At 38.2% G+C, this 21354-nt stretch overlaps 1 protein-coding gene and 1 non-coding gene across 2 annotated transcripts; both read left to right on the top strand.

The window, feature by feature from the left end:
* Nucleotides 1-1196: 1196 nt before the first annotated feature.
* On the top strand, nucleotides 1197-1685 carry LOC138899034 (uncharacterized). Its single transcript, XM_070185146.1, has one exon. The coding sequence runs from the start codon at nucleotides 1197-1199 to the stop codon at nucleotides 1683-1685; it is 489 nt and encodes a 162-aa protein (XP_070041247.1).
* Nucleotides 1686-11243: 9558 nt separating this feature from the next.
* LOC117278489 (small nucleolar RNA R71) lies at nucleotides 11244-11350 on the top strand. The gene has a single exon (XR_004508858.1). It is a non-coding gene; the product is annotated as a small nucleolar RNA R71 (small nucleolar RNA).
* Nucleotides 11351-21354: the final 10004 nt, after the last annotated feature.

Below are 21354 nucleotides of genomic sequence, written 5' to 3'. Positions count from 1 at the left end.
CAGAGATGTATTGGCTTGGTCTTATGATAATATGCGGGGTTTAAATGCTGATCTAGTGGTTTATAAGCTTCCCAGGTATCCTAATTTTCCACCAGTCCAACAGAAGCAACGAAAATTTAAAACGGACATGAGTGAAATAAAAGAGGAAATAACGATGCAACTAAGCACCAATGTAGTCAGAGTCGTCCGATACACCACTTGAGTGGAAAATGTTGTACTCGTGCCAAAGAAGAATAGAAAAATCAAAATCTATGTTGACTATAGAGACCAGAACAAAGCAAGTCCAAAGGATAATTTTCCTCTACCAGACATCTACATACTTGTAGATAATTGCACTAAGCACGAGATACAATCTTTCATGTATTGCTATGCTCGGTACCATCAGATTCTAATGGATGATGATGATGCAGAAAAGACTGTTTTCACCACTCCATGGGGTAAATATTGTTATAGAGTCATGCCATTCGGTTTGAAGAACACATGGTCAACTTACATGAGGGCCATGACCACTATTTTTCATGACATGATGTACAAAGAGATTGAAGTATATGTCGATGATGTCATCATAAAGTCAAAGCCACAGGATGATCATGTGCTCGATTTGAAAAAGTTCTTCGAATGGCTACGAAGGTACGACCTTAAGCTTAATCCAGTGTGCATTTAGGGTTCCGTCTGGGAAACTCCTCGTCTTTATAGTTAGCAGGAGAGGCATCAAATTGGATCCATCTAAGATAAAGTACATTCGAGATCTGCAACCCCCGAAGAACAAAACTGAAGTCATGAGTTTGCTCGATAGGTCGAACTACATCAGTAGGTTCATTACTCAGCTCACAACCACGTGTGAGCCCATCTTTAAGTTGCTGAAAAAGGATGTTGCTAGCAAGTGGACAGATGATTTCCAAAAAGCCTTTGACAGGATCAAAGACTATCTATCAAAACCCCATGTACCGGTCCTACCTAAACCTGGTAGGCCTTTGCTTCTATATCTATCAGTGATGGACAATTCTTTTGGATGCATTCTGGGGCAACATGATGCAATAAGCAAAAAGGAAAATGCAATCTATTATATGATCAAGAAGTTCACCAATTATGAAGTCAAGTATACCCTTTTATAAAGGACTTGTTGTGCCTTGATTTGGGTCACTCAGAAGCTGAGGCATTATCTTTTGGCCTACACTACTTAGCTCATATACAAAATGGATCCTTTGAAGTACATCTTTCAAAAGCCAATGCCCATTGGTAGGCTTACAAAATGGCAAATTCTTCTTACGGAGTTCGACATTGTCTATATCACTCGCATAATAATGAAAGCGCATGCTTTGGCAGATCATTTGGCAGAGAATCCAGTCGATGATGATTACGAGCCACTGAGCACATACTTCCCAAACGAAGAGGTCAACTCAATAAAGGAAGTAGTTCTGGACGACAACCATGTATGGAAAATGTATTTTGACAGGGCTATCAATATCAAAGGACTTGGGATCGGGGCATTCCTCATCCCACCTATTGAACAACATTACGCTGCAACGACACGACTTCGATTTTACTTTACCAATAATATGGCAGAATACGAGGCTTGTATCATGGGTCTAGAAATGGCCCTCTATTTGGATGTTCATGAACTATTTGTTATGGGAGATTCCAACTTGCTTATCCAGCAAGCCCAAGGTGAATGGCAGACTTGAGATATCAAACTTATTCCATACAGACAATGTGTGAAAGACCTATCAAATCCATCGAGTTCAAGTACATTCACAAGTTTCACAACGAGCTAGCTGATTCCTTGGCTACCTTAGCCTGGATGCTCCCTTATATGGGAAACACTCATATTGATCCATTGGAAATCCAAGTTTGAAATCAACACGGTTACTACAATGCAATTGATGTAGAACTAGATTGTGAACCATGGTATCATGACATTAAATGATTCTTGATAATGAGGGAATACCCGGAGCATGCCAAATGAGATGAAAAAAAGAACTATAAGGAGGCTCGCCGGATCCTATACAAAAGGACTCTAGAATTGAACTTGTTGAGATGCATAGATTCCACATACGTTGAGCGGATCATGAGTGAAGCGCATTCGGGGGTATGTGGGCCTCACATGAATGGATGTGTTGTGGCAAATAAGGTTCTGTAGGCAGGGTATTATTGGCTTACTATGGAGTGAGATTGCTTCAGTTTTGTTCGCAAGTGTCACTAATGCCAGATTCATGGTGACCTGATTCACTCGCTCCATCGGAATCGCATCCCATATACTTTCCTTGGCCTTTCATTTCATGGGGAATGGATGTTATTGGGCCAATAGAGCTAAAGGCTTCAAATGAGCATATATTCATTTTGGTTGCAATTGATTATTTCACCAAGTGGGTGGAGGCCGTCACTTTCAAAGAAGTCACCAAGAAAGCAGTGTTAGGTTTTTTTCATTTCAACATCATTTGTCGCTTTGGTATCCCAAAAGCCATTCTACCCCTTACCGAACAAAAGCCAATGGAGTCGTTGAAGCGGCAAACAAGAAAATCAAGAAGATTCTTAGGATGATGATCCAATGGTCCAGGCAATGACATGAAAAATTGCCTTTTGCTCTTTTGGGATACCGCATGACTACTCGCACATCAGTTGGTGCAACTCTTTATCTGCTGGTATATGAAATTGAAGTTGTAATACCGGCAAAGTTGAAATTCTCTCTCTTCGAATCATTGTGGAACCAGAGATTGAAGACATGGAATGGGTAAAGACCCATTTGGAATAGCTAATGTTGGTTGTTGCGGCTAGCAGCAGTGTGTTTCGGCCAATCATACAAAGCAAAGAATGGCGCGCGCTTATAACCAGAAATTGCGCCCAAGGCACTTTGGGGTAGGCTAGCTTGTTTTGAAATGCATCCTTCCGCACCAGGTAGAAGCTATAGGAAAGTTCGCCCTGAATTGGAAAGGACCTTACATCATCACGAAAGTGTTACCAAAAGGGGCCTTGTACTTGGTAGATGAAGAAGGATAGGTACTAGACATGACTATTAACGCATATGTAGTCAAAAGATATCATGTTTGATATATACCTACTGAGGAACTTTCACACAAAATTTTTTAGATCAAGAGGACGAAGGCTATCATTGCTCACTATTCCAAATAGGTGTCACCCATTTGAGCTATATTTGTCTTCATTATTTTATCTCTTTTTGGAACCTGTGTACTTGTAATAAGAACAATCAAACAAAAAATCTTCTAAGTCAATAAACTAAGTTTGACCCGATTCCGAAAGGATACGTAGGCAGCCTTACCATTGGTTCGGTCCCATCACAACAAAAGAATCCATATCCCAATATTCCAAAACTAGGGCAGAAGTTTATTTTATTTTTATGGTAATTCTATAAAAAGGTTCCAAAAATTATAATTCAGTTCAAGGTTCTTTTCAATTTTTCCCGTTAAGACCTTCTGATCGATCTTTGAGAATATTGAAGTCACCATGCCAAGGGTGTTGGACAACCTGTCGCATGCCGTATCTTAGTCAAAGGCTGAGAAAAAAATGAGGAAAAAATTAAAAAAAAGAAATGAGAGAGTCTTATCGGTGAAAACTAGTATGGGCACCGTAAGGCAACAGTGAGTAGAGAAATGAGTGTCTTATTGGTGAAACCCCATATGGGCACCATAAGGTGACAGTTAGTAGAGAAATGAGAGGGGTTGGTTAGCAAAAACCCACAAAGGGCGCTACTAGTCGAATGAGCGTCTTCGATACTCCGGCATGAGTACAACCAAGACAGTTCCAAGATGAACATTTGCGACGAATTTTGAGAATTAGATAGCTTAGACGGATAAGGCGTCCAGTCCAAAATGCATGTCATGATTCATTGAAGTCAGCACATACCTCTACATAAGTCTCCCTATTACTTTCCCCGAAAGGGAAACCTTTTGTTTAAACACAATTCTTTTTCACTTTTAATTACTCTTCTATATTTTTACCTATAAATTTCTTTAAGTAACTTTCGATCTAATATTGCAACAAAAGCGAAGCAAAGAAATGGCTGCAAAACTCGCTACAATTTCTTCATACTACCGAACACAATTTGGGGCATATACGACATTGACAAAGGTACGAATCCATCTATGATCTTATTTGATAACCTGAAAAAAGTGTTTCAAAGAAACTGAAAAGGTTGCCTAAGCAAGACTTGCTTCATGGGAAATGTTGATAGCACTACGGACACAAACTGGTACTGGGTGCTAGAAAACTATGTTTGATTTTAAAGAGAAAAATAGCCTTGCCTTAGGGACTAGGATTAGCGGTACCATGGATATCCGAGTATGAAACAATCGGGGGCAACATCGGAAATCCAAGGTCTCTAGAAAGTGGTACATAATATCCGAGCACCTCGGTACCACACTGATGAAAGATTTGAAGTACAAGGGACAACAAATCGAAATTTAGAGAAGCAAGTGAGACAGATTGCAACAATATTATCTGAGAGGGTTCCAGGCACTCTTTCTACTGATACTGAAAGAAATCCCAAAGAAACAGTGAATGTTGTAACTCTAAGAAGTAGGCAAGTGTTGAAAGATCCTACCCTGATCCAAGAAGATATGATATGTGAAAAAAGAAAGTGGGGAGAATCTGAAAAGTGATGATGAAAAGAAGAAGAAAGGCCCGATGAAAGCTGAGAAAAAGAAGAAGGAAGAAAATCAAGAAGGGAAGAACCTGAGGAGAGCAAGCATATGCCTGCTTTACCTTTCCTTCAAAAGCGTGTAGAAAAAAGCTGGACAAGTTATTTGAGAGATTTCTAGATATGCTAAAACAAGTTCATGTAAACCTACCATTCACAGAAGTACTCTCACAAATGCCTTCTTATGCTAAATTCTTGAAAGAGATCCGTACGAAGAAAAGGAAAGTAGAGGAGACCTCAGTGGTCAAGTTCATAGTGCATTGCAGCGCGATATTGCAAAATAAACTCCCACAAAAGTGTGGAGATCCAAGGAGTTTTACTATACCTTACTGTTTAGGAACTATGAATTTTGACAAATCTTTATGTGATTCTAGTGCTTCAATTAATTTAATGCCTCTGGCTATTTTTAGAAAACTGGAGAAGGTGGTTGGAGAGATAAGGTCTGCACCAATATCTTTGCAGCTGGCAGACCAAACGACTTTAATGCCCAAGGGGATAGTGGAAGATATGTTAGTTCAGGTAGATAAGTTCGTATTTTCTGTAGATTTATAGTGGTGAATATGGAGGAAAACAAGGAGGTCCCTTTCATCTTAGGAAGACCATTCTTAGTGATGGGTAGAGCGATATTCGATATACATGAGAGAAAACGCATTCTTAGAGTGGGTGAAGAGACTGTGACTTTCAAGATGGATATAGAAAAGGGGTACAAAAACAAAAACCAAATATGAGTGTTGAGTGGAAAGTGATGGGCTCGAAAGAGAAGGCTGCAATGAGCGAGAAAGATAAGTGTGGGATGTAACCCAAAAAGGTTGAGAAGAAGCTATCCGTATAGATGTGTGCATTAGTTCGGGCACGAGGAATGGAACCCGACTTCGACTCAGACCCCGACTAGATATTCATGAAAGTTTTCTTTACCTTATGCTTTTTAATTGTGTGTCATAGGGACATGCTACGACTTAAAGTGTGGGGTGGGGGATATTTGTATGGTTGTTTGTATATGTGTTTCTTTTTGTTAGTTATAGTAGTTAGAGATAGAAAAAAAAATTAAAATTTTCGACTTTTCCCGATGATGGATATCATCGACAGGTTTCTTGTGGGATTTAAGTCGAAGGAAAAAGACAAAAAGATTTTCTTTTGTTAGGTAGTGTAATAATTCCTCCTTGTTTTTTCTTTGTGCCGCGGTTCTTTTCCAAGGATTTTGTTTGAACCGGGTACAGTTAGTTTTTATTGTTTACGAGTAGGAAACCTTGTGCTATGATTGGAATTGAAGGCAATATATCTCGACTTTATTATGCCTTGTAGTAAGTGCTTTAGTTATGACTCTTCGGCTCAGTTTTTGACTCTTGTATAAGTGCCCTAAATTATATGATCTTAACTTTGCTTAAATGATTTGACTAGAGTGTCTTGATGATTCTGATCCTGAGTGAGTTACGTGCCATGTGTGTGTGAGGTTTTGTGTATTCTGTGCATTGCATTTGATGTCTAGAACTTGCCCCGTGTGTTTGCAAAGCAAAATAGTAGTTTTATTCAGTCTTGAAAGTGATATAGGCATTTCTTTATTGAGCCAGATATAATGCTATTACCCACCTTATTGTTATGTATTGTAGTTAACCCTTTTGAGCATGTAATCCTGGTTCTTTGGCAACCACATTACAAGCCTTACTCATTTGTTTGAATTGACCACCTATTTGAGCCTTGTACCTCTCGTGAGCACTTGAATTTGTTATGAACTTTGTAAAAGCTAAAGTGTGGAATGTTGGTTTGGCTTTTTTAGTGGAACTATAGAAAGAGGAGAAAGGTGCATTGTTTTGAAAAAAGTAAGAGCCACTTGAATTGAATAATAAACGAAAAATAAATATAGTTGTATTGTTGTGAAAAATATTCCTTGATAGTGGTAACTATTGATGTATTTATGCTTAAATGTGTAGGAGTTGATGTATATTGATGTGAAGGTGGAGTTATGGTTTGACATAAGTGTGAGGTTTTGAACGAGTAATTATCTATTAAAGTGCTTAGGGAGGTGTAGTCACTCTTATATCTAAATGTATCCTACCCGTCTCGCAACCTACATTACAACCATTAAAGTTGTACTTGATCCTTGACTGAATGAGATAAATTAGTAGAGTAGTACACTATGGGCAAGCCTATGGTACGTGTTTTGTGGCATATGAATATTATTTCTGATAGTGATTGAATTCTTTCTATCTTGAGTTCTTGATTGTTCTTAAATTTTATTATGTTTGGAACTACTCTCTATTGGTGTATGATGGAACTTGATTCAAGAAGGAAAGGTAATGTCGTTGACCTCTATGTTAGAGTAAGTGAGCGGGTTGTGAAAAATGCGTTGTTCTTTTGAGTCAAATATTGAGGCGAGGATGTTATGTTAGAGTGCTTAATCTGTTTTAATTATTCTTGGTGTGATGAGTTGGGAGAGTTTTTTAAAACGGTCATCTTTATGTGATGTGCAATTTGATTTCTCGAGGACGAGCAATGGTTTAAGTGTGGGGTGTTGATGGTGGCCTAGAATCCTGTGTTTTAATCCTAGTTTGCACTCTAATTACTACATTGTACTTGTGTTTGATCGTAATTGATGATGATTTGTACTTATTACGTGTTTTATGCCTTGTAGGAATGATTCCGAGTTATGTAGATGTTATGGAGCTAAATCAAATAATTGGAGCTTTAAAATCTGAGTAAAAGCCCAAGGGATTAAGTCGGGATTGTGTTTGGGGGTCGAGGATCACTTCTAGACGTCAAAAATCAAGGAATAAGCAATACTCTGAGGAAATTCACTAATGCGATGCACCATGTGTAGCACAGGGCAATGCATCAGTGCAAATGTGCGTCAGAAATTTGAGAAGTTCAGAGACTTGTAATTTTTGGGTGTGATAGAAATATACACTAATACTAGGCATAGTGCGTGGCATAATGCGTAGCATTAGTACAAAATTTTATCAGACAAGCTAAGTTCAGATAGTTTACAACCGAGAAAATTGCACGAATGCTATGCACCCTGCTTAGTATAGTGCGACGCATGGAAAGTAATAAGTTTGCAAGTTTTCCTATTTCGGCTAAGAAAGGGAGGTTTCCTCTAGGCCTAACCCTAATTGGTATAAATACATGGAAACATATTATTTTTTGGACTTTTGACATACTTTTGACCTAAGGAAGCTAAGGAGGAGTTGGAAGAACACAAGCACAAAGATTTTGTCATTCCTTCCTCACTCAAGACCTGAGTTTCGATCGAATCTATGTTTTCCTTGACAAAACACACACTTAAATTATGCTCGCTAGTCAAAGATAGTATAGTATAATATCGTATCCATAGGGATTGGAGTTAAATAATATTTTCTTAGAATCTAAAGCTATTGACTAACGACGATCGCAACAAAGGTAAGCAAGGAAGTTATCAGTGGAAGAAAACAAGGGTCGATAGGATAGGTGCAAGATAATTATTTGGGTTCTAACTCTAGATAATTCACTTCTAATGTTTAAGTCAGTCTCTCAAATTCAATCAATTATTAGTTCAAATGTTAAGTAGAAACTCCTCTCTCGATTAAGTCTCAACCTCACGAAATTAACCAATTTAAGCACGTGAAGATATGCAAGAATGCGTGGTGGATTGGTCTTTAGGAGAACCTCTATCGATTATTCACTCCTAACTAGGTTTAATCAATGATTCAACTAGCCTCTTTTGATTACTAACAAGAAATAATGAACTCACCCAACAATATAATGCAAAGATATCACAAGTTATGCCTCTCTCGGTTACATGAACAAGTGAATATAGATGCAACAATGAAGTCATCCAAAAACGCTTCAATACCTAAAACTATAGTTATAATCCACAAACAATCATCAATAGACCCAATCCATCAAACCCTAAAGAGAACTACTCCATAGATATGGAACAATTCATCACAAATATAATTAAAATATCGAAAAACATATATTCGATCCAAACTCAGGTCTTGAGTGAGGAAGGAATGATTGAATACTTGTGCTTTTGCTCCTCCCACTCCCCCTTGGCATCCTTAGGTTTAATATATGCCAAAAGTCCCCAAAAAACATTTTTCCATGTATTTATAATAAGTAGGGTCGGGCCTATATGAAATCATATTCTCCTAGCCAAAATAGGAAATTTACTTTGTAAAAATTGCACAGGCGCGCCGGATGGGGTGACGCACCATGCAGGACATTAATGGGGAAATCCAAAGAGTTGAAATCTGTCCGGAAGCAAAACAATACACATGCGCAGTGCCCCACATGCTACAGCAGTGGGGATTTCTCAGAGTACGGATATTTTCATGCCATTTGACATCCAGATGTAGTGTTCGACCGCCGAACACGATCCCGACTTAATCCCCTGGGCTTTTACTCAGACGTCAAAGTTCCAAATAGCTGAAATTCATTACATACATCTACATAGCTCCGAATCACTCTTACAAGGCATAAAACACATAATAAGTACAAAACACTAGTGATTAAAGCTCAAACACAATAAAAGTGCAGTAAATTAGAGTGCAATGAGAGACTAAAATACGCAATTATATCCTACCACCCTCGAGCAATCAAACTACACTTCACATAGACACAACCTTTTTAAACAACTCTCCTAACTCATCACACTAAGAATAATTAAAATAGATTAAGCATAATACTGTAATATCCTCGCCTAAAGATTTGACTCAAACGCGCCACGCATTTTTCAAAACCAGCTCACTTACTTTAACATAGAGGTCAACGACATTACTTTCCTTCATGAATGAAGTTGTGGCATGTCGCCATGGCACACAATTAAAAAGCATAAAGTAAAGGAAGCTTTCCTGAACATCTAGTCGGGGTTTGAGTCAAAGTCGGGCTCCATTGCTCGCCTTCGAACTAATGCGCACATCAAGGCAGACAACTTTTTCTCATCCTTCTTAGGTACACCCTACACTTATCTTTATCATTCAGTGCAGCCTTCTCTTTTGAGACCTTCACTTTCCATTCAACACTTGCAGCTGGTTTTTCCTTTTGTGCCCCCTTTCTACATTCATATCAAAAGTCACAATCTCCTCGCCCACTCCAAGCATGAGTTTCCTCTCGTGTATATCTAGTATAGCTCTATCCGTCGCTAAGAATGGTCTTCCTAGGATGATGGGGACCTCCTTATTTTCCTCCATATTCACCACTATAAAATCCACAGGAAATACAAACATATCTACACGAACAAAGACATCTTCCACTATCCCCTCAGATATTAAAGTCGTTTGGTCAGCTGCAAAGATATTGGCACCGACCTCATCTCTCCAATCTCATTCTCCAGTTTCCTGTAAATAGATTGAGACATTAGATTAATAGAGGCACCATAATCACATAATGATTTATCAAAATGAATAGTTCAAACAGAGCTAGGTATAGTAAAACTCCTTAGATCTCCACACTTGTATGGGAGTATGTTTTGTAAGATCGCACTGCAATGCTCTGTGAGCTTGACCAATGAGGTCTCATCATTTTTCCTTTTCTTTGTAAGGATCTCCTTCAAGAATTTCGCATAAGCAGGCATTTGTGATAGCACTTATGTGAATGGTAAGTTCACATGAACATGTTTCCGCACATCCAGAAATTTCTCAAACTGCTTATCCAACTTTTCTCTACATAAATATTGGGGGAAAGGTAAATCAGGCATATGTTTGCTTTCCTCAAGTTCCTCCATTCTCGAAGTTTCTTCCTTCTTTTTCTTCTCAGTTTTCATCGAGACTACTCCCCACTTTCTTTTTCAAGTACCACCTTTTTTTGGACCGGGGTGGGATGTTTCAACACTTTCCCACTTCTCAAAGTCACAGCATTCACTATTTCTTTAGGATTTCTCTCAATATCAGTGGGGAGCATTCCTGGAATACTCTCAAACAATAGAGTGGCTAGCTACCCAACCTGTCTTTCCAAGTTTCAAAAACTAATACCTATTTCTTTAATAGCTGCTCCATGTTCCGGGATAGCTGCGCTATGAGTTTCAAGCCTCTCATCAGTTTTCAGAATGAAGGCCTTCATGAGATCTTCTATGCCACGCTGAATGGGCTATTGAGGCTGAAATTGCTGCCTTTGCTGATTTTGGAATGCTAGAGCTCCTTGTCCCTAGGGTCTAGAGTTATTTTGTTGCCATGGATTCGCGGTACCCCCAGGTGAACTCCATGAAAAACCGGGGCGCCTCTAATCCATTGCATTAAAATTGTAGTTTCCCACAACATTCACTTCCGCAGTTGAGGCTTGACACTCATGAGAATGGTGTCCTCTTCCACATATATCACAAGCTGCATGAGGCTCACTTTGTATCAATGCTAAGGTCAGCTTCCATATCTCTTTGGCTATAGCATCAAGTTGTACCTACATAGATATGTTAGCATCAACTTGGTGAACACCAGTTGATCTTCTTCTTTCAGCACTCTCAGAGGGCCACTGATTAGCATCTTCAAATAACTCATCAAGAATTGTAACTATCTCCTATGGAGTCTTTTTCATCAACAGACCTCCAGCTGCATTACTTAATGTTCTACCTGAGGCCGGTGTTAATCCATCCTAAAAGTCCTAGAGTTGCATCGAGAATTCAATTTCGCTATGTTGACACTTTCTAACAATCTACTTAAACCTCTCTCGTGCTTCAAAAACAGTTTCATTCTCTTTCTGGTAGAAGTTATGGATTTCTCTTCTAAACTTGCCCGTCTTAGCTGAGGAGAAATATTTATCAAGGAATTTTCTTGTCATCTCCTCCCATGTTCTAATTGATCCCATGGGTAAGCTTCAAATCCACTGCTTTGCGTCATCTTTAAGAGAAAAGGGGAATGCCCTTAGATACACTGCATCTTGTGACACACCATTGTATTGAAAGATGTTCATAATCTACTCGAAGTCCATTAGATGTGTGTTTGGATCTTCGTTTGGCATCCCTCTAAAGACACAACAATTCTGTAAGGGTTTGAAGCAACCCTTGCTTTAACTTGAAATTGTTTACTACAATTAGAGGTGGTCTAACACTTGATAAACCTTGATTGTAGACCAGTCTAGCATAATCACCAAGTAGTCTCCCAGGCAAGAGTTGATGTTGATTATGTCTGAGACCCCTCTCTTCTTCATAGATGTTCCGCGCATCTCTAATAGCTACTTCCTCAGCATCTCGTGCAACTTGTTCTATTCGTTGGGTTGCTTCTCTCGCAGTCAAATCCACATTATCTTCACCGTTTCCAGCCATAAGTTCTTTAGTTGAGGACTGCCCAACCTTTTCTGATGTCTCGGTGAGACTTCTTTCCTTCTTTAGTTGTCGCAGTTATTTTTCAATTTCTGCCTCGTATGGTAGCACTTCCTTCGCAGAAGTTCTAGTCATGCACCACTCTGAACCTATAAACTGCGCACAGTCAAAGAACACCAAATGTAAAAAGGGAAAAATAAAATAAAATAAAAGGAAAATTTCCTAAATTAGTACTACAAACTATTTCAAATACTATTAATTGTCAATCCCCGGCAACGACGCCAAAATTTGACGAGCTCGAAACACACACTTAAATTATGCTCGCTAGTAAAAAAAGTATATTATAATATTGTATCCATAGGGATTGGAGTTAAATAGTATTTTCTTAGTTTCTAGCTTGATTGCTATCTAGGAGAATCAACAATTGAGATTTATATGATTAATAACTAAAATTAACTAAGAATATAAAGCTATTGACTAATGACTATCGCAATAAAGGTAAGCAAGGAAGTTGTCAGTAGGAGAAAATGGGGATTGATAGGATACGTGCAAGATAATTGTTTGGGATCTAACTCTAGATAATTCAATTCTATTGTTTAAGTTAGTCTCTCGAATTCACTCAATTATTAGTTCAAACGTTTAGTAGAAACTCCTCTCTCGATTAAGTCTCAACCTCACGAGATGAACCAACTTAAGCACGTGAACATATGCAAGAATGCATAGTGGATTGGTCTTTAGGAGAACCTCTCTCTATTATTCTCCTAACTAGGTTTAATCAATGATTCAACTAGCCTCTTTCGATTACTAAGAATAATTAATGAATTCACCCAACAATATAATGGAAAGATATCACAAGTTATGCCTCTCTCGATTACATGAACAAGTGAATATAGATGCAACAAAGAAATCATACAAAAATACTTCAATACATAAAACCAAAGTTATAATACAAAAACAATAATCAATACACTCTATCCATCAAACCCTAAAGAGAACTACTCCATAGATATGGAGCGATTCATCACAAACATAATTAAAAGGTAGGAAAACATAAATGCGATCCAAATTCGGGTCTTGAGTGAGGAAGGAATGATGAAATCCTTGTGCTTTTACTCCTCCCACTCCTCCTTGGCCTTCTTAGGTCTTATATGTGTCAAAAGTCCCAAAAACAATATTTTTTCATATATTTATACTAAGTAGGGTTGGGCCCAGACGAAATCACCTTCTCCTAGCCGAAATAAGAAACATACTTTTTTAAAAATTACACAGGCGCGCCGCATAGGGCATCGTGCCATGCGGGGAATTAGTGGGGAAATCTAGTGAGTTGAAATCTATCAGGCAGCATAAAAATACACATGCGTGGAGCCCCGCATGGTGCCTCACGCGGTGGCCCACGTGCTGCAGCAATGGGGATTTCTCAAAGTACGGATGTTTTCGTGCATTTTGACATCCAGATGTGGTTTTCGACCCCCGAACGTGATCCCCACTTAATCCCTTGGGATTTTACTCAAACGTCAAAGCTCTAAATAGATCGAATTCATTTCATACATCTACATAGCTCGGAATCACTCCTACAAGGTATAAAACACACAATAAGTACAAAACACTAGCGATTAAAGCCCAAACACAATAAAAGTGCAGTAAATTAGAGTGCAATAAGCTACTAAATCACGAGATTATAGCCTACAATCATTCCTATACTTTAATTATATTTGTGATGAATTTATTGATGATTATGGAGTAGTTCCCTTTAGAGTTTGATGAATTTCGTGTATTGATAAATGTTTGTTGGTTATAACTCTAGTTTTATGTATTGAAGCGTCTTTGGATGATTTAATTGTTGCATCTATATTCACTTTTTCATGTAATCGAGAGAGGCATAACTTGTGATATCTTTGCACTATATTGCTGGTTGAGTTCATAGATTTTTCTAAGTAATCAAAAGAGGCTAGTTGAATCATTGATTAAACCTAGTTAGGATAATAATCGAAAGAGGTTTTCTTAAAGACCAATCTACTACGCATTTTTGCATATCTTCTCGTGCTTAAATTGGATCATCTTGTGAGGTTAAAACTTAATCGAGAGAGAGGTTTTTGTTGAACGTTTGAACTAATAGTTGAGTGAATTCGAGAGACACACTTAAACATTAAAAGTGAATCATTTAGAGTTAAATCCCAAACAATTATCTTGCGCCTATCATATCAAGATCCTATATTCTCCCATTGATATTTTTCATTGGTTATTCCTTGTTTCGATTGTCATTAGTCAATAGCTTTAGATTCTTAGTTAATTTTAGTCAGAAATCTTATAAATCTCAACGATTGATCATCTTGGATAGCAATCAAGCTAGAAACTACGTGAATACTATTTAAATTCAATCCTTGTGGATACGATATTATACTATACTATATTTGATTAGCGAGCATAATTTAAGTGTGTATTTTGTGCACGTCATTAACTCAGGTAGAACCTTTTTGCCTAGGGAGATCCAGCTCATATTTTTCGGTAGAAGTATTCATCGCTCACGTTGTTTTACATAGCTTAACTTGGGTAGAACCTTTTCGCCTAGGGGGATCCAGCTCATATTTCTGGGTAGAAGTTCTCTTTGCTCAGGGTGTTTCACATAGCTTAACCCAGGCATAAGTTTTTTTCTTAGGGGGGTCAGCTCATATTTTTAGGTAGAAGTTCTCTTCACTCAGGCTGTTTTATGTAGCTTAACTCAGGCATAACTTTTTCGCCTAGGGGGATCCAGCTCATATTTTCGGGTAGAAGTACTCTTTGCTCAGGCTGTTTTATGTATCTTAACTCATGCAGAACTTTTTTGCCTTGGGGGATCCAGCTCATATTTTCGGGTAGAAGTACTCTTTGCTCAGGTTGTTTTACATAGCTTAACTCAGGTAGAACCTTTTCGCCTAGGGGGATCCATCTCATATTTTCGGGTAGAAGTACTCTTTACTCAGGTTGTTTTACGTAGCTTAACTCTTTACAATTTCTTTCAGTAATATAGGGTACCAACCTCTGGTTATATTCCTTCATAGTGATACTAGGCTCCAACCCATGGTTACAATCCTCACAATGATAAAGGCCGCCAACCCCTAGTTACGTTTTCCTTCAATAATACAAGGTATCATCCTTTAGTCGCATTTCCGTTCAATAATATAGGGTACCATACTCTAATTATATTTCCTTTGGGACACAGGGTACTACCCATGGTTGCATATCCTCACATATCTAGCTTATACTATTGTCTCTCTCTTATTTTCAATAAATTAGATAGCTTCTAGTTTTCTACCATAACTCACAATATTTTCCTAGTGCAAACTCGGACAGAAAAATTTTGTTCATTTTGTTCCTCTTTTATGGCTTTGTAGGCCCCACCGTAGAGCACATGTGACTATTAAAGCTTGCAGTTTTAGTTTCTCATCAAAAGAAAGAAGTCCTTTGATCACCGGGTAGTTGGAGTTAGCTTTGATAATGTGTCGGCAACTCAGTGTCTCAAGACCCATCTTCTCGATTTCGGATGAGGAAAGAAGGCAACTGAGATTTAGTCATAATCTTTTCTTCAAAGAGCATCAATATCCAATCCATGGTCAACACAAGCGAGCAGGTCAAGAATCAAGATTTGACTTCAGAAGACACATATATAGGAATATTGTAACTCTTAGCTTGCAAACATATGTAGTGCTCTTCGCTTTTTCTTTTGATGTAAGCAGCGAGTAATAGTAACAGTAACAACAGCAGTAGCAATAATCTTAACTCCACTGTCCAGTAGTCCCATCAACAAAATTTTCTCAGAACTACACTGACCTGATTTCTTTATAACCAAGGATATGTAGGCAACCTCAGAAGCAAGGTTCGGTCTTATCTTTCAAAAAAAATCTTTCATTAGAGTCATATGTGAGGAAAATTAGTCATGACATTCACTTTCTCTCTCAAGCAAAGAGGGGTAGTTGTGAATGCCTAATTTTTGCTCTTGTCTTTTTCTTCTACATTGCATTTTTTTAATTATTATATTTGTTTTTGTAAGTTTTGAATTAGATTTTAGTTTAATTAGTTTGTTAATGGGGGTTAAGAGATGAGGCTAGCGTATTATTAATTGAAATTAAGCCAATATTGGCCCAAAATCAGAAGCCTAAAGAGCCCGCATATCCGGTCCAAATAGGGCTGCCAAGTGAGGATTCAAAATGACGTAGTTTAACCTAAAACTATGTCATTTAGGATAAGTGAAACCAAGATCCAATCTCATCCATCCCTAGCCCTTTAATCCAACAGTACCTATCAATCCCTTCCCTAGGTATTTAAAGCATAGAAAATCAGAATTTTCACCCCATTTTCCCCCTTATTTCCTACTCTTTTCACTCTCTCCTCTCTCTCACCCTCTCTCTAAGACGCCACTACTCCACCACTGCCACCAGCATGCGTGTCACGACCCAAAATTCACTATAAGACATGATGGCGCCTAACGTCGCTGTTAGGCAAGCCAACAGTGAACTACCAACTTAATTATTCAGTTTATTATTTTTAAAATCGTAAATCTTATTTAGATAGAGAGGTCAGTGCATTAAAATAAATCGTAGTTACGTACAGTTTAAGTAAAATAATATGTAAAAGTGTATCAATGTAAAACAATCCATAAATAAATTCGAGAACACCCCCGAAACCCGGTGTCACAAGTGCATGAGCATCTACTAGAAGGTACAATAACAATACAACATCTTTTTGGAATAGAAGTTAGACAAGAAAATATAAATAATTCTGATGGAGACTCTGTATGTTGTGGATCGTAACATGGGATGCAACTCACCGTAAAATCCCCGCAATAGCCGTGCCGTTGTGCCCAAAAGACCACCAGAAATATATATCTGCACAATAAGTGCAAAAGTGTAGTATGAGTACGTAAATCAACGTGTACCCAGTAAGTATCTAGCCTAATCCCGGAGAAGTAGTGATGAGAGGTCGACATCGACACCTACTAGCGGTCCAATAAATCAAGTACAGTAGAAAGTAAACAAGTATGAGGCATGGTAAATAAATAGTGTAAACAATTATAGGTACCTGGTACGATCCTCCTCTGAACAGTAAACAGAAGCTCTCAGTTATTGGTTACCTCCTCAACCGGAGTATATATAAAATGGTCCTCACCAGATAGGTCATCACAACTCAAATCAGGAAAACTCGCGGATACGCTGGCTTCTTGTCAAATATTACGCACGATTTTGCCGAGGCAAATGACCCGATCCCATAAAAGTGTTTCATGAAGTTGCCGAGGTGAATAGACCGATCCCATAAGAATATTTTATAGAAATGCCGAGGCGAACGGCCCGATCCCATAAAAATATGATGTTGCGGAGGCGAACGACCCGATCCCATAAGAATATGGTACATGATACTGCCAAGGCGAACGACCCAATCCCATAAGAATAAGATACATGATACTGCCAAGGTGAACGGTCTGATCCCATAAGAATATGATACATGATACTGCCGAGGCGAACGGCTCGATCCCATAAGAATATGATACTGCCAAGGCGAACGGCCCGATCCCATAAGAATGTGGCACATGATACTGTTGAGGCAAATGGGCTGATCCTATAAAAATATGATACTGCCGAGGCAAACATCCTGATCCCATAAGAATAAGAAGCTTTAACGGGTCCTTGATCCCACTCACGAATATACGTGCGAGTTATGACATTTAAGGAAGCTTTTCGATTAAAACGCACAACGTGGGAGAAATTCGTAAGGGAAGCACAATTATTCCGCGGCTAATCAAGTAGCTCACAAAATCTCTACAATAGCGAGTCTATCACTCTACGCAAGCCTAGTCTTAGGTCGTAACGCGAAATGAAGGAATTAAACAGGCAAGGATAACTAAAATAGTACAATTAAAGCATGATGTGAATCTAAGTCACCCGGACATAATCAGGAATTCTAGCATATGCACGGACACTCGTCATCTCATACGTGCGTAGCTCCCACAACATGTAGCATGTACTAACTATAACATCTACGGGGTAATTTCCCCCTCAAAAGGTTAGATATGAGACTTACCTTGCTCTGAAGTTCCATAACTAGCTCCAACGACTCTCTAACACCTCAAACTGATGCCTATCGATCCGAAACTAGTCAAATAATGTGCAAACCAATACAAATATACTCTAATATTCATAATTAATCAATTTATAGAAATTCCCAACTCCGCTCGAAAAGTCAACAAAGTCAACCCTCAGGCTCGCGTGCCGAGATTCCGAAAACTTTTCGAAGATAAACATTACCCATAACACCATGAACTCAAACATATAATTTATTCCTAATTCCATTAGCAAAATGGTGGAAATCCGGTTATACGGACCAAGTCCGCTGCTGTGGTCTCGCTTATGTGGAGCATTGTCCGCTCGTGCGAGCTTGCTTCTGTGACACACGACCGCACCTATGGTCTAGTAGCAAAGGCCCAGATTTCGCATATGCGATGCCTTCTCCACTTCTGCGGATGCGCACCTACGCGCCAAACTCCGCACCTGTGACCCTCCCACCTGGATGGCCCTCTTCGCTTCTGCGATGACTCCCTTCGCACCTACGTGTATCCACCTGTGACCAAACCCATCGAAGGTGCGGTGACACCAGACTTCAGCAGTCGTCAGCGATCAACAAGCCCAAAAATGATCCTGATTCCACCCAGGGGCTCTCGGGACCCCGTTCAAACATACCAACATGTTCCAAAACAAATAGAGCACCTACTCGAAGCCTCAAATCACATCGAACAATATCAAAACTATGAATCGACAATCAAAACATATCTTTAAACTTTCAAACTTATAAACTTTGACGAACGCGTCTGATTCCTACTTAAATAATCCAGAATGACGCCAAGGCTCGGAATCCCAAATGGACATCGATTAAACCAAAGTCAACTTCAAGTTAAACTTATGAATTTATGTAACTTTCAAAATGCCAACTTTTCACAATAAGCTCCGAAATTCTCCTGGGCGACCCGATATTCAACCCGAACACACGCCTAAGTCCGAAATCATCATACGAACCTATTGGAACCTTCAAATCTCAATTCCGAGATCGTTTACTCAAAAGTCAAATCTTAGTTAACTTTTCCAATATAAAGCTTTCCAATTGAGAATTTTCCATCCGAATCAACTCCAAACTTCCCGAAATTCAATTTTAAACACAAGTACAAGTCATAATACATGAAGTGAAACTACTCAAGGTCTCAAACCGCTATGAAACGTGCTAGAATGCAACATAACTTGTCAGGTCGTTACAGTGTGCCGTCGTTGGTGGTTGTCTAAACCACCCTATCTTTTCACCATATAATCCCATCAACCCCCTCTTTCTAAATCTCGACCCTGAAACCTTGAATTCTCCATCAAACTCTTTGAATTTTAGATCTAGGAAATCCTAGCTGCCATTTATTTGGCCTAAATGCTTGAAGTTCCGACCACTACTACCCTACAACACATACATGAATGGATATAGCTCCACGATACTTGCACTTTCCCTTTAGTTTCACCTCCGAAAGCTGCAGCGCCGCCGGCCAGCCATCCCCTGCTGCCGCGATATTTGTTTATTTTATTAATTTTGTTTTAGCCTACTCGACCCAAAGACCAGCGTTTCCTTCTAGTATGATGCTAAATTTTTTTTTTTTTTATGTATGCTAAAAGGAAACTTGTGTTTCGGGGTCGGACAGCCACTTCTTAGAATCTTTGGTGTCTTTCGTGGCTCAAACAACTTTAAGCGTGCTCGTTTGGTATAACCTTCATTCCTTCATTTTTTTAACTTCTGTTTTCCAGTTTGGTTTTGAATTTAGTTTAAGTTTCTCTATTTTGATTAGTTGTTAGTCCATAATAAGTGTGTTGTGATATCAAGATTAGTTGGATCATTCTATTTATTTAGTGTTTGTTTAGCCGTTGTCGATCTTCGTTTGATAGTTTAGCGATGCTTGTTATATTTCTATTTTGCGCAATATTTCATGATTTCAGTCGTTCTCTATTAGTCTGCATAAACCATATCGTGTTAATCTAGTTTGTTTGAAGCTCAATTTAGTTACAATCAAAGTCTTGTTGTTGCTTTGTCAAATTTCATGATTGGATTGGATTTGAATATTTGAGTTTTATGTTGATAACAATTGAAATTAAAGAAGGAATAGTGCTTTTACTGTTCAAAGACTTTTACAAAACTCCAAAAAGTCTGTCATTATTTGGTGAAACTACTATCTTTTAGACAGATTTTGAACCAAAAGTCTGTCTTTTGAATAGTTAGAGCAGACTTTTGGTGAAATATCTGTCTAAAGGATAGAATTTCAATCATGAATGCCTTGCTTCTTCTCCTATAAAATACACACACTCTATCATACTAAAAAAAAGAGATTCTACACATCTTTTACACTCTAAAAAGACACAAATCTTTAAAAAAAGTCAGCAGCTGAATACTTATAGTACGCTGAAATTTCAGAACTTTGTGAGTATTATTTGAGTGTAAAATCTTTCACAAAAATAGAAAGATTCCTCGAGCAATTTATGAAATTGTTTAGTTACTAGTTTCAAGAATCCTTGTTAGTTTTCTGGGCTATCTCAAGACTGAGTTGTTGTTGTTGTCTTTGTTGCTATTTTAGTTGCTGTTTCTACTCATTTCAGTGTTGTTTTTATTTTTTCTGTGAACCAGGTAACTTCTAAATCCTTTGTTTTTTCAGATTCTTGAAGATAATAAGAAAAGTTTGAACATGTTTCCAATGTTGAGCATGTTTCAATCAGATTTGGGCAAAAAGTGAAACTTTTAGATGTTGTAATTGTATATCAAGCTCGATGATGTGTGTATATTTCATAGTACTCTCTGAATACTAATTTATGAGCTTATTATTATTAGTTTATATTGATTTGACTGTAGTTTTGATAAATGCTTAAAAAATGAGTTTGAAATACATTTAGGTCCTTAATCAATAGGTTGTTGCTCATTAGTGTCCAGATTCCATAAGCAGGTTTGTTTATCCTCAAAATCTGATAACAATTAAATTTGTAACTGATATTAAGGATATGCGGATTAATTTGATATAAACGATAAATTGAGTTAAAATGGACAAGTAAAGATACAGTAAATTCAAACAACACGAGCCGGATCATTCCGGCCTTGGTAAAGCATCCACCCTAAATCCAAGCTCACAGTGGACAATTTTGATGAGCAAGAAAAAAAGCTTATAATAACAGTGAAAATAACAGTATATTGCTTTGGAATACATGTTACCTTGTTCTAATGAATTATCAGACCCCCTTTATATAGTAAGGGAATACTACTCTAAGTACAACTCTATAAAATTTAAAGAATCTTCTGTTTAACTGATTGCCGATTTTACATCGATACGTGTCGGGATCCACACCGCGATATTCAGCCGGTCGTGGATATTACGGCCTTTTCTTGGTCGTTCTTGATTACCCAACAATGTCTTCTGAAGTCTTTCAGGATTTGGATC

This window comes from Nicotiana tomentosiformis, chromosome 9, assembly GCF_000390325.3.
Source record: "Nicotiana tomentosiformis chromosome 9, ASM39032v3, whole genome shotgun sequence".
Classification (NCBI taxonomy): Eukaryota; Viridiplantae; Streptophyta; class Magnoliopsida; order Solanales; family Solanaceae; genus Nicotiana; species Nicotiana tomentosiformis.
Note: the sequence above shows the minus strand (reverse complement) of the source record. Positions and strands in the feature narration are given on the sequence as shown.